This window comes from Typopeltis vanoorti, chromosome 1, assembly GCF_054136105.1.
Source record: "Typopeltis vanoorti isolate ZY-2024b chromosome 1, IOZ_Tvanoo_1.0, whole genome shotgun sequence".
Lineage (NCBI taxonomy): Eukaryota > Metazoa > Arthropoda > Arachnida > Uropygi > Thelyphonidae > Typopeltis > Typopeltis vanoorti.
The window spans coordinates 98,458,039-98,473,339 of record NC_143549.1 but is presented as its reverse complement, the minus strand read 5'-3'; the positions used below and the strand labels follow the sequence as shown (position 1 = coordinate 98,473,339).

The following is a 15,301-nucleotide window of genomic DNA, read 5'->3' as shown; positions in this document are numbered from 1 at the left end:
CAAGCCAGTGATTTTTTTATTCCTTGCCTTGTGGCTACAATTCGTTCCTTGTTAGAATCTATGTCCTCCAAAATCTGTAAACCGTTCTTAATTAAGCTGAGACTTCTGTTAATTTTGCAATTGTCATGTGCTTTTCTGGTAAAACTGGATCTGAGGTTTCGGTCTCATCAGTAGCGAAGAGTCTCCGATATCAGAGACTCTTCGCTACTGAAGGGTGTCTCCGATATCGGAGACACCCCAAGAATCTTCTATAATCCTTACAGCATCTAAAACATTAAACTGTTTCCAAAACTCTTTAACAGACAGTTGCTCATTTTGCCTCATAGCTTCGTTCAGACTTGCAAACGAACACCATGTGTAGTATGCTTTGAATGTTTCTCTTTTCTTGCTAGCTGTAGAAGAATCGGACTTGCTTCTTTTGGGCAACATTATTATTTTTTATGTGATAAAATTTTTATCAAGAACATAACATTAAAAAATCGCAAGGTTTGTAGACCATAAAAATCGTGTATGAATGGAGACCACGCGAAACACGTCAGTACTTGTTCACAGCATGTGCGACACTGGCGAATGAGGCCAGCACTGGAAAGATATGACTAGTGGTGAGGTGTGACAGGAATACGTACATATAAGAAACCGCATAACTCCGGATTTGCGTAAGTTGGGGTATAACTGTACTTGGTTTAATCCTTTATCCAAGTGTAAGCAAACAAAGTTTGCACTGAAGTTATTTTCAGGGCTGGGGCAACTTGTATATAGAAGCTAATGACTTCACATCACTTGCCTTAGTATCCTATAATGCAAAGCATAATACATATCCTTGCAGACATGTATAATGCTATGCATTATGGGAAGGGTCACTATGTATGTATTTTCATGTTTTCCTTTTTATTCATCGTCACCTTAAAACACAATTCTTGGAACCAAATGAGGGGCAAAGAACATGAGAATAGCAGAAGTGCTTCATTTAATAACTAAATTAAATATGAAGATTGTGTCTACACGATCCCAATTTTGAAACTGTGCATTATGCTACACAGAGAGAGAGAGAGAGAGAGAGAGAGAAGAAAATAGGTTTGGGTTGCATGTAGAAATGACCATCAGTGCTTTCTGGTAACACATCGCTATTGTGGAAGGTCATGTGCATTGGCTTAGTTAACCATTTCAGCACTCATCAGTAGATTGATTTTGAGATACAATTAGCCAACACACACACTCACAGCTAGCTGTGAGTTTTCAGTTTCTATGATGAAGAAAATGTGATCAGCATGATACAACAGATCATGTTTTCTTGATAATGCTAAACCAGTGATATCAGTACTTTATTTAGAAAAGTTATTTTTTTGTTTATCTCTCACTAAAGAATTTTCCACCTAATATAATTAATACCACACAGGGTTAAATTTCAAATGGCTATCTACAAATATAACAGGTTTGCATTATGAAAACTTTGCAGGCAAATAAAAATGGTTCATGCATAACTTGTTTTTTCAGACTACTTTTATAGTAAAAATAAACAAACACTTCTGTAATGCAAGCAACAAAAAAAAAAGCAACAGTAGTACTGCTGCATTCCAGGTAGCACACATATATATTTTGAGTTAGTAAGCTGAGGGGGGGGGGGGGATAGCATCTCTACTCTAGATATGAATTCCACTGTAGCAGAGTGCATGTTTCTATAGAAAATATTTCAATGTTATCTAACTCCTATCCTTAGAACTATAAGTTCATAGCCTTACATGGAGAGTGGGATTGACATTTAAAAAATATTGCTGATGTTGATTCTGGAGTATATTAAGGTATGTGCTGTACATTCTGCAAACCTTACTAAATACAAGAAATAATCAATCAGAGATAATGATCATACAAAATAACTTTTTCTTTTTTTTTTTTCCCCATGCATCTTTTATATATATATAGGGCAACTTGCATATAGAAGCTAATGACTTCACATCACTTGCTTTAGTATCCTATAATGCAAAGCACATATCCTTGCAGACATGTATAATGCTATACATTATGCATTGTGCTTTGCATTATGGGATACTAAGGCAAGTGATGTGAAGTCATTAGTTTCTATATATGAGTTGACCCAGTCCTGAAAATACTTCAGGTGCAAACTTTGTTTGCTTACACTTGGATAGAGGATTAAACCAAGTATATAATTTCTTGGTATCTTTAATTTATAGTATAACCAAGTGGAAAAGCTTCCAGTAAAGTCCCATAGGCATAATACTATTATAAAGGAAATTCACTATAGCAGACTACTTCTGTGGTTCCTACAAATTGACTATACGCATCTCTCAAAAAACATTCTGAATAGTTGTGGTAGTTTTAGTGGTTACCTAAGCAGGACATTATTTATTTCAAAGGCAGATAAATTGTGTGCAAAGAAACATTTAATAAAATTTAATTATTCTGATATGCATTCTTATTTGCTATATTTTCATATGTGAAAATATTTTCCATCATCCTTTAAGATGCGTGCCCATAAAAATCACTACAGTAATCCCTCGATTAGTGCGCTTATATGCATCTTAAAAATAAATGTTACAGATTTTAAAAATTTTGTATCTATACATTTTTTTATGGCTAACTATTTTAAAAAATCACTCACCAGAATGAAATAATTTAGTTACTGATTTAAAACATTTTACAAAGTTATTTTTAATGGCATACTACACTACTTCCATGTATACTATGTTCCAAATTTTTACTGCCAAAATTTATGTTGTCTGCTGTAGTACGTCCACAGATTCGAGACCCTTCAACACTTCTGCGCATGTCACAAAAAGGAGAATCCATTCCGATAATAGAGTAATCAATTCATCTTCTGGGATGAATTGTTTATTATTACACATCGGAAAATGAACTTCTCTTTTGTGATCATTGTAGTTGATCACAAAAATTTTGCTTGTGTAACAACTATTTTGTTAAACAAGCAAAATAGTTGGTAACTATTTTGCTTGTGTAACAGTTGAGAAATTTTATCTATAAAGCACGTGATTTTGCATGTTGGCGACGAATTCGTACGTCCTTCATTTCTTTCTCCCCTTCAATGATAATTAAATTAAATTTAATTTACAAGAGTTAATTAAATCTCATTCTGAAGAATTGAGTGATTCCGACCTGCTAAATTTAGATGCACAGCAGGAAGATCCTGAAGAATATGAAGAAAATTTAACCACTTATAGTCAGTCAAAAGAGATTTCACAGAAACAATTTGAAAATATTTTTTGTGCAGTCGAAGTTTTTAAGCAGCATTGCTTTGAGGCTGACCCTGATGAAGAGAGAAGCAGTAAAATTTGCAGAAAAGTTGAAGAGGCAATAGGGCCATACCGTTGGTTGTATGAAAAAAAAATGAAACAAAATGCCCGCCAAACTACATTAGCTCAATTCTTTGTTAAGAAGTAGAATAATAAAATTTATATTCTGAATATGTTTTATTGTCTTTCAGCTTCATGGTTTTCCTTTAACTAAGCCCTGAGACATACCTTAATTCTTTTATAAAAAAATTAAGGTTCAAAAAAGAAATTTGAGGAACGAATTATACTTTTTCCCATAGGTTAATATATTCAATTAGTGCGTTTTCAATTAGAATGCATTAGGTGCACTAATTGAGGGATTGCTGTATTTCAAAATAAACTAAATTCATATATATATAGAGAGAGAGAGAGAGGGTGGGGGCGTTGTGAATGAACAAGTTTATATAATAGCACTCTTAAAATAGATACAAATGTTTTTGTGATGTGAATTAGTAATTATTATAATTTGCATATTATGACTGACATGCAAATTATATCTTAACCTATATAAAAATATATAAGTTAAGATAGTGTTTCCCAAACTGTGTGCTGTGGCATCCTGGGATGCTTCAAAATATTCCAATATTTTTACTGAAATGACACTTAGTCCATGTTGTTTTAGAATCACCTCTGGATATCTAGGATATCTAACGGATATCTTTCTATCATCATATTGATATCACATCATATTGCAATGTTGTTGAAGTATACTCATCTGTCCAGAAGAAAGTAAAGGTGCAGTGCACAGAATGAAAATAGACGTTCCAATAAGTGCTTCTCTTTTGCTGCCATTCATTCCAAGGACCATTTATACCCATTTTCACATGGGTAGCACTTCTGAAGAAAATGGCATCAACTGTACATTCAAATAAACTTTCCTTCTTACTAGTCGTTTTTGACAAGTGTACATGTTTAATTCCAAGATTTGAGATGTGCAGTGAACAACGAGCTCACCCACCCCACTAATTACGATTTATTTATTCAATGATTTGATTGTTCAAAATATGTACTTATTTAATACTTTTTACGGGAATTGTTTGTGAATTTGAAATATGTGTTTCATTTATTTTTTTAACTTAACCAACCTAACTGCTCACTGCAACTGTTAGGTAGGCCTATTGTAATATTTTTTTGATGGTTGTGGTTTGTTGTAATGTTTGCAATACTTTGTAAATCACTTTTATCAATATGCTTATATCAATCTCTAATTCTATCTTTGTTCTACTTTAAGTATTCCTCCCCATGTCTGGGATCTCTAGATATTTATTTGTATTATTTTGACTGCGCCTCAGAAGTTCCCCTTATTACACAAGAAATCATTAATGCCCTCACTGAACAAAGAATTTACTCATATCATAACTTAGCCACAGTTTGCAGTCATAGCCAAAAATTTTCTATTTAAGCTTCTTAAATCATTAATAACTTCTGGGTTCCCTCCTTACAGTTTCGATTTTATTTAGGATCAGTGCATTGCAAAAGATTAAACTGAGCTAGAAACATTGTATATAAAAAAACAATCAACATTTAATAACAGGTCAAAGAATTATATACAGTGCAAGTAATTAAAGCTTCATTCACAAAAGAAATCCTTATTCCTAAACAAGTATTCAAGCACGATATTCAAGGTACTTTCATATATATATTCTCAGTTAAACTCAATTTAGTACATTCCACTTCACAATTACTAAAAATTCTTCACACATAACAAGGAACTATTTAGGTGCACATAGCAACCGTAATTAATCTTCTAGCATGCACCACACACACATCACATAACTCCTAAGCTCTCACTCTTAACTTTAAAGACTTAGTTATATGATTGGCAATTGTACTGACATACTTTCATCCCTTCTAAGTTAAACATTTCAACAAGAAATTAATTCAGCACATACAAAGATTAAAAGAATTTCAAATTAACCCAATTTCATCTTAAGGAAATTTACTACACTCACGCTTGGCTTGTTTACGATTTAGGACAGATCTATGGGTGACTCGTGCACATAAGAAAAATTGCTAGTTTTTTAATACTAATCAGTTCAGCAGTTCTTTAGGGGAATTATCTAAAATCACACACATAAAGAAAATGAACATTACAGATTCACGTGGGTCTCTGACTGTCTTGCATACATCTTCCCTCCTTGTTTGTTATTTTCTTCCGGTGCTTCAGGGGTCTCTTCTCCGTTCCGGGTTTTTACTTCTTTCCCTTCCTTTACAAGAGTTTCAGGGCACCGATGAGGAGTCGCTTCAGCTAGCGGGATACTGGATAGGTTCTTCCGGCGTCTGGAATTCGACTGGCGAGGAAACTGCGTATGACGGTGGGCATGCACATACTCGAATGGCACGGCAAGGCTTGGATTCACACTGCAAGATTTCTCCTTAGATTGGCCTCCAGATTATCCTTGGCTTCGCACTGGAAAACTGCCTCAGGTGGATGGACTCTGTCTTTCCCCTCCAGACTTATGGCACCTCGACTTCTCGTGGGTAGATCAGGCAAGATGAAAATAGGAAGCCCTTCTTAACAAAACTCCAAGCCTTATATCTCTCATTGCCCCTGCACTTTTTTTCAAGTATTGGACCCCAAATGTCCCCATACATGTCTTGCGCATAGTTACGAGAACCCCGGACAACATCACAAGATTGGCAGTTCTCGAACATTCACCGACAAATCTATTCTTCTCCTTAGATGTCCTTAATCCGATTTTGGCCTACGAGACTTTCCGTGCCGATTGATGCATGCCACACCCTTTCAATACTGACCTTGAATGTCACCTGCTACAGGACTGGTAAATACTTTTCAAAAGAAACTGCTGACTCCTAGATATTACTTTTGGTTTCAACATCGTACTTTTGCCTTTAAATAATGAGCAAGTCAATTCCCTTTGGGCTTATTTTGGTGTTTATACAAAATTTGAACATAAGAAACATAGATACACTTTATGCAAAGTTTTTAAGGTGTGTTCCTACTGTAAAAATCGAAGCACTAGAGTTTTTATATTTTTTCGTGAAATCAAGTTTTTACCCTATGTTCTGACTTTGGGCACAGTGGAAAAATCCTGATATACAAAGGTGTCATGAACCAAAAAATTTTAGGAACCACTGGGTTAAGATATATCTTTACCCATAAAATGATGAATTCAGCCTACAGATTTTCTTAGATATTAATGTGGCACTATGTGACTATCATGTAATTCATCCCATCCCCTCCCCCATAATCTAGTTAGCTTCCATTTCATATGAGAATTGCTGACTTTTTTTTATGTAATACTAGCATAATTATATTGGTATTCTAAGTTTGTTATAGGAGATTATAAATTATGTGACTTATGTAATATATTAATCTATTTCATTTGTGTTTATAGGAGTTGCTACAGCTAAGGCAACATCTTAGTGTAGACAGGCATAGTCTACAAAGTGCCATTGATGAATTAAAAAGGTATATGCGGTTGATGAGATAGTGGTGTTAGTGCAAGTGTAGTTGTAAAGGACATTTTCATCAGCCTGTGAAAGGATTGCAATGTTGTTGAAGTATACTCATCTGTCCAGAAGATAGTAAAGGAGCAGTGCACAGAATGAAAATAGACATTCCAATAAGTGCTTCTCTATTGCTGCCATTCATTCAAGGACCAATTATACCCATTTTCACATGGGTAGCACTTCTGAAGAAAATGGCATCAACTGTACATTCAAATAAACTTTCCTTCTTACTAGTCGTTTTTGACAAACTGTTAACCATATTGACTACTTTACATTTTGACAATGTTTATACATGGTGTTTTCATGAAATGCAGAATAGTTTTAACTCCAACGATCTGTTGCAAAGAAAATTGTTGCACATCTCATATTTTACTGGATGCTTTGCTCCCATATCATTTGCTGTTGCTATTAATAGCATTGCTCATTCTTTGTGATAATATTTTTTTTTCTGTACAGGATGACAATCTTGTAATGCTTTTTTTCTTTTCTTTTTTTTTTTTTTTTTTTTGTGTCCATTTACTTTGTATGGTTAATTATCTTGAAGTAAATCTAGATTATTAGAAAAATTAGATAATACAGTTCTTATGGAAAGTATAATACAGTGGAACAGAATATATGTACATTTTTACATCCTTATGGAGTATCCGAAAATAAAACATACAGTAACGTCAGCACAGAGAATTCCTAAATGTTCAGTTTGGAATTCTCTGTGCTGGCGTTTAATTGTGTGTGTGTGTGTGTGTGTGTGTGTGTGTGTGTGTGTGTGTGTGTGTGTGTGTGTGTGTGTGTGTGTGTGTGTGTGTGTGTGTGTGTGTGTGTGTGTGTGTTCTCTGGCTGGCCTGCTTGTTTTGTAGAATGAAAAACCTTACCATCCTAAAATGAGACCAGCTAACTCACATTCAAATGAAAAAACCTTATAAAGACTTCTTGCATCTTAGATATATTCAAACCCAGGTGTAAGATATAAGAATCCTTTAAGGGTTTTTATAGTTCACCTTTGCAAAATCTCCTGATTTTGCAAAGGTGAACTGAGGTTGGGAGGAAGAAAGGAACTTATTAATTTTGGATTTGAATATCTCTCAATTATGATTAAAGGATACACATAGGAAGAAAGAATGGTCCAAAATATGTTAGTTCACTGTGCTTAAATCTGTGGTGGCTTATTGCCTCATATGTTCCACATTCTTTCTTAACAATGTGAAAAAGGGGAAATCATCAATTTCTTTTATAGGTAAACCATTAATCACATAAATACATGAATTCAACCTGTATTTACGAGGGTGGTCTGAAAAGTTCTCACCCTCAACCAAGATTTTTTTTTCTGAGTTGGTACATCTGTCATAAGCATCCATGTGAAATTGCAAGTCATTCTATGAAGTTTTTTTTTTTTTTTTTTTTTTTTTTTTTTTTTTTTTTTTTTTGTTGTTGTTGTTGTTTGTTTGTACAGCTGTCTGAAGCAAAAGCGTTGTCTGTATCCCTTGAAATGGATAAAATTGAGTATCGTGCTGTTATAAATTTTTTTGTAAAAGACAGTTTAATGCCAAAAGAAATTCATCCGAAGTTCATAAAAGTTTATGGGCACTCTTCTCCTTCATTTTCAACAATTAAGAAATGGACTGCCGAGTTTAACGTGGCAGTACCAGCCTTGAAGATGATCCATGTGAAGGACATCCAAAAAGTGTAACAACACCAGAAATCATTGATCAAGTGCATGATATGGTATTGGATGAATGCTGAGTCAAAATGCTTGAAATTGCTGAGACTTTAGGCATTTCAAAAGAGCATGTAGGATATATTTTGCATGAAGAATTGCAAATGATAAAGCTTTGCGCAAGATGGATATGCTGCGCTTGCTCACAGCAGATCAAAAATGCACTTGCATGAAAATCTCTGAACAGTGCTTGGAGCATTTTAACAAAAATAAAACTGATTTTGTGTGTTGATTTATTACTGTGGATGAGACTTGGATTCACCATTACACACCAAAATCAAAACAGCAAACAGAAGCTGGTTGTTCAGCACCAAGAAAGAGATCAGCAGGAAAGGTCATGGTATCGGTGTTTTGGGATGATAAAGGCATTTTTTTATTAATTATCTTGAAAAGGGTAAAACAATAACCGGGGAATATTATTCCAATCTTTTAACCAGACCAGACGAAAAAATTCGTGAGAAAAGACCCTGTTCGCAGAAGAAAAAAATCATCTTTCGTCAGGACAATGTACCTGTCCACAAAGGTGTTGTGGCAATGGGAAATTTAAGGGATCTGCACTATGATTTGTTGAAACATCCACCTTATTTCCCAGATTTGACTCCTTCTAACTTCTATCTCTTCCCAAAACGAAAACTTTTCCTTGCTGGTCAGCATTTTTCTTCAAATCAAGAGGTGATTGCAACTGTAGAGTGGTATTTTGCAGATTTTACTGAGAACCACTACAGGGACGGAATAATGGTGCTGGAGCATTGATGGAATAAATGTATTAGTCTTAAGGGAGATTATGTTGAAAAATAAAAATAATTTTTGAAATTATAAATTTGTTTTTTCATTGTTAGGCCAAGAACTTTTCAGACCACCCTCATATGTATAAAGTGCAACAGATGCTCAGAAAGTAAATATCCTGTTTTGGGACTTACATTTGTAAAATTTTTAAGTTTATAATCAAATGAAACATCTAAGGAAGAGATTTTTGATAATTCAACTGGATGTTATTTTTTCCCAAATCACTAGTTATTTGCAAAAACACTTACACTTTGTTTTCATTCATTCATATTGACTGACAAATTCCACGTCATTTACTAAAATGGCTATGGAATTTGTCATTTGGAAAGTCACCTACACATAAAAAACATGTTTCTATAACGTGTAGCTTTCAGTTAGTTAGTATGATGTAGATCAAGAATGTAATAAATATAGATGCAGAAGACACAGGTAGTAGTATCTAGCAGTTGTAGATCATAGCAGCTTTGAACATTTTAGTAATAAGTCATAGCTTTCATGTTGCACCTGTGTAGTGTGGAACCTGTCATCTAAATTGAACATATACATGCAAGCCAGCCAACCAGCACAAGCTTTCAGTTTCTATGATGGGCAAATGTGATGCGTGATACAGCAGTTGAAGTTTTCTTGATAATAAAATAAACCTGTGATATTAGGCACTTTATTTAGAAAAGTTTTTTTTTTTTTAATCTTTCACTCAAGAATTTTCCACCTAATATAATTAATACAACACAGGGTTTTAAAATGAGGATGAAGACAGACATTCTCAAGATAAACTGCATCATTGCAGTGTTTAGGTCTAAAATACTGATGAAAGTGATGTTCAGGCTGCTGTAATGTGGTGAAGTTTGGTCAGTTTGCATCAAATCCTCAATTTTCAGCCTAGTGGTAGTGACAGCCTTGCATCTTAGATATATTCCCCAGCCAGCCAGTAGACATTAAATATCAGACCCAGAGTTATATATGTATGAATCGGTGAACCAACACAGGCGGGGATGTATGTTGCTACCCATATGATATAACCTAAGTGTGGTACCGTACCCATCAGAGGTCAAGCATCTGTTATGGTACTAAGCACCACTTCATGGTAGGTGACTTTCAGTTCTTAGCATAATATCAAACTGCTTATTGGAAACTTGAAATGTCTAAATACTAAGTTCACACTCGAGAAAAGACTGTTTACTTCCTCCTCATTTCTTTCTTTAGCATGCAGTATGAATTTTTTCAATTACATAATAGGGATCCAACATCTTCTTTTGTAAGGTACAGCTTTAAAAATGATTATTCTGCAGTTCACCTGTTAGACAGAATATGGGAAACCAAGGTCAGACAGTGAATAATTTTGCAACCACAACTAGGTACACCCAGGTCCAACCTGGTTATGTTTTTAAACTCCATCATGATCAAATTCCTGCCATGTACCCTCAAGGGGTGTACAGGTTATAATAGTAGTACATGAAAAATTTACATCATTACTAACTTCCTATCTACAATTTTCCTCCAAGTCAATCTGTTACTTGTCAAGGCTCCAACATTGTCAGATCTTATATTTCTATGTTCTAAGGCACTTTTTACCATATCAATCCATCTATATCTTGGTCTTCCTCTGGGTCTTTTTCCTGCCAACCTAGCAGAGAACACTTATTTTGCTAATCTTTCCTCGCCCATTCTGCTTAAGTGACCATACCACCTAAGATTAGCTCTGCTAACACATTCCTGGATGCCGACAAGTGTCAAGTCCTTTCCTAATATCCTTGTTCCTAATATGATATTTCCATCTGTTCATGCCCCTAATCTTTCTCAGGACTCTATATCTGCGGTTTCTAGTCTTTGGTCAAGTGTTTTATTGTTAACCCAGTTATCAGATCCTTAAGTTAAAATTGGTTTGAACACTGTCTTGTATACAGCTAATTTAGTGTTTTGACTAATTTCTCTCTTATGCCATATAAATTTATTCAGTTGACTTCCTACCATACTGGCTTTGTTGATTCTGTTGTCTAGTTCCATATTTAATTTACCATCTTCACTAAAAATCGTGCTTAAGTAACCGAAATGTTTCACTTGTTCTATAGGTTCTCCATTCACAATGCAGTTGATATTTTCAATGCTTCCGCCTATTTTCATTGTCTTTGTTTTGTTATTGCTGATCTTCATACCATATCTATTACAACAGTTATTCAGTTTAGTCAGGGAATCTTACAGACTTGTAGCAGATTTATTTAGAAGTATAACATCATCTGCATAAAGCAAAGCATTGACATTAACATCTCCAATTTTGATACAGGTTTAATACCACTTTCCTTCATAATGTGATCTATATAGATAATGAATAACAGAGGGGATAGTGTACATCCACTTGATTTATATAATTGTGCATCACCAAAATGAAGCCTTTTGGCTCTTTATTTTAGTAAACACTTTACGCACTGACCGAGAGTTCGCTTATGAAAAATACACCTCTCCGACACTTCGAGTTCCTTAGTACTAGGAAGATGAGATGGTGGTTTTGACAAGGATGTGTTCACTTTTTTCTCCTAGATAACTACGTTTGATTTCAGTAACATCTCGTGCTTTTCACATTGCACGGGCTCCATCCCAGCTCAAATTTCTACTTTCTTACCCTGTGTGTAAAATGTGCATGTGGTCTATCGCTGTGTAGGCCCACCTGATAAGAGAACCAGTGGTGGATATTTAGCTTTTAGGGAGTTAGAAAACTCTAGCTTAAGCCTAGTGAAAATCACGAGTTTTCCACTGTTACTTTGTGCGTTATTTCTAATGCTCAGTCTTGCTGGCAGCCCTTTGGGATTGCGGGATCTTTCTTTGCTAGTAGATCATTGATTTGAGATAGGGATTTCACATTTGGATTCTTGGACCTGCTTCTCAAACTGTCTACATAATTATCACTTATTATCAATCATGGCAAAATCTAAATGAAACCAAATTCGAAGAGTTATACAAAGAATTCCTAAGACTAGGAAAACTACTAAGTGACAACTGGCCAGGGAAAGTAAAGCTTTTTGATACAATCCCCCCCCCCCCATATCAGCAGTCACAGAAGACAAAATGGGTGACTTAAGTGTTGAAAACATAATGCAGCCACAATCGGACTTAGAATACTCCCCAAATCCAGATGCCTCAACCCAAGACAGCATCCATCAGACTTCAGAAACACACACAGAATTCCAAATAGTCAATAAGAAGAGGAAAATCTCCACCACTACAGAAGCACCCAAAACAATGGAAATGGAAACAGATAATGTACTTAAAGAAAAAGGTACCCCAATCATCCTAAGAGATAAAAATCACTGGGCAACCATTGTCACTATCCTCTGGTCATTAGAAATATCATTTACGAGAGCCACTAATACCAAAGAAGGAATTCGCATCCAACCAAAACTTCCACTGATTACAGAAAACTAACAAAATTACTGGATAATAAGAACCTACCCTACCACACATTTGCACTCAATAGTGAGAAGAACCTCAAAGTTGAGCTCAGAGGAATAACAGAATCAATTCCAGCAGTTGAAACTCAAGCAGACCTCCAAAACAGAGGCTTCAGACCTGTGAAAGTCAGCCGCATGCATAGAAGATTGAAATCATCAAAGACCAGAAACACATCTATGCTCTCCAAACTATATGTGATTTAGTCATTAAGGCTTTGGATTTACTTTGGACAGGATATCAGCTTCTAGTTTTTCCATGAACAAATCAGCGCAGGGAGTGACAAGGGACTGCCCATGGCTAAGCCATTAAGTTATTCATAAATAGTATTATTTACTTTAAAATAATTTGATTTGAGGCAATGGCGAAAGAGCTGAACTATGTCATGTGGATAGAGATTTTCTATAATCTTGATAACTTCTTCAACAGGTACGTTTGTAAATAATGACACTACGTCAAGACTTGCAAGTATGTCTGTATTTAAGATGGTGATTATTATTATTATTATTATTATTACGGGCAGCTCCAAGGAGTCCTTAGACTCATCGAGGGAGACCCAACATCATGACAAGAACAACTATTTGACATTCACACAGTATCTATCATACCTCACCTTGAACTCATTTACAGTCATGGCACGCACAACAGACTCTGGCAGCTTATTCCACTCATTTACCACTCTCCAAGTAAAAATCCTAGCTCTAACACCCTTGCTAGCCACACTCTTACCAAGCTTTCATGGACGGCCCCTAGTCCTCCCACTACCAGTCCTATTCTGAAAAATATCTTTTGAATTAATCTTATAGAAACCCTTCAGTAATTTGAATGTCTCAATCATATCATCCCTTTTTTGTCTATCAACCAATTTCTGCAGCCAACAAATCTTGAACCTGTTTTCGTAAGGTTCATTCCATAGTCCTGCTATTATCTTTGTCACTCTTCTCTGGATCCTCTCCACCTCCACCCCATTGAGAAGAAACCCTGGTGCCTATATCTGGGCACATACACAGTAGTATAGATGGGGTCTTATCAAGACTCGATACAGAGGAATAATAACCTGTTTGTCTCTGCTCGTTAAAGTGTTTTTCAGCAACCAAGTGATTTGATGAGTTGATTTTGCCACTTTTGTGATGTGTCCCAAAAACTTCAACTCCCTATCCACCAACACTCTCAAATCCCTGGCCTCGTCAATCTCCTGGAGTACAGTTCCACCAATGTGATATACTGCTGCTAATCTTTTCACACTAAAATGCAAAACCTTACATTTTTCCACATTAAATAAATTGACATCCGTTTTCCTTAGCCCAGTCCTCCAAACTATCCAAATCATCCTGCAAAATTTTGACATCCTGCGCATACACAATTGCTCTACCCAACTTTGCATCATCCACAAACAGATGCACAGTTCCTCTGAGATCCTTTCCTATATCATTAATGAACAAATTAAACAGTAGTGGTCCATGAACAGAACCCTGCAGCACACCACTAGTCACGGGCTGTCTTTTGGACTCTACTCTTGAATAAACCACTCTCTGATATATCTCCATCAACCACCCTCCTATCCATCTCACCAACCCTATATCCATTCTCATATGTTGCAGTTTACTGATTAGAATTCCATGCGGTATCCTATCAAAGGCTTTAACAAGGTCCAGTAGAATCACTGTAAACCCGTTGCCCTTATCCAGTTCAGCCATCACTGTGTTATAGAATATGAGCAAGTTACTGAGGCATGATCTACCCTTCACAAAACCATGCTTGCCCCCATAAAGTATCCCATTTTCATCTATCCAATCTTGTATTTTCCTCTTGACTATTTTCTCCAAGACCTTGACAACAATTCCTGATATGCTGATTGGCCAGTAATTTTCAACAGCAGTCTTGGAACCTCCTTTATGCAGTGGAACTATTTTCCCCTCTTTCCACCCCCTTGGGACTAACCATACCCGAGACAAAAAATTAAACAAAATGGTCAAAGGCACTGACAATTCTTCAGCCGCTTCTCGTACTACTTGAGCTGGTATACCATCCAATCCCGCAGATGAATTCACATTGAGGTTTTGTAATAGACTGTTCACCACAATTCCCATATAAACTTGGTTCTTCCATTTCTGCAATGTCACCACCTGGATGATATACTCTTGCAAAGTGCTCACTCAGTAATTCTACTATATCAACTGATTCGGTTACCTCCCTGCCATCGGCATTCTTTAAAATCAATCTACCGTATACATTTTTTCTTTTACTTGCAACATATCGAAAAAACTGTTGGGATTCTCTTTAGCCTGCATGGCTAATGTTCTTTCATAATCCGCTTTTGCTTTTCTTACCACTCTTGTTACCCTTCTGGCCTGGACTTTATACCGTTCATGTGCCTGCAGGTCACCTTTCTCTTTAAATTCCCTCCACAGTTGTTTCTTTTTTTCCAGCTCAAGCTTAATGGTGTTATTCATCCATTTAATCCCGACTACTTGAATTATTATTCGGACTCTAGGTATACAGTCAGCCATTGCCTCGTACAAACACTTCTTAACTGCCTCCCATGCACTATCAACATCCAGCCCTTGCAGTTTTACATGCCATG

At 35.8% G+C, this 15,301-nt stretch overlaps 1 protein-coding gene across 3 annotated transcripts in view; it reads left to right on the top strand.

Annotated features, from left to right (window-relative positions):
• Positions 1 to 7,293, top strand: part of LOC150110248 (uncharacterized) — a 416,889-nt gene extending 409,596 nt beyond the window's left edge. For all 3 annotated transcript variants that reach the window (XM_090398551.1, XM_090398541.1, XM_090398530.1), the window contains exon 17: positions 6,665 to 7,293. In XM_090398551.1, coding sequence (XP_090254677.1) covers positions 6,665 to 6,760 — 96 coding nt within the window. In that variant the 3' untranslated portion in view covers positions 6,761 to 7,293. The remainder of the gene's footprint in view (positions 1 to 6,664) is intronic.
• Positions 7,294 to 15,301: the final 8,008 nt, after the last annotated feature.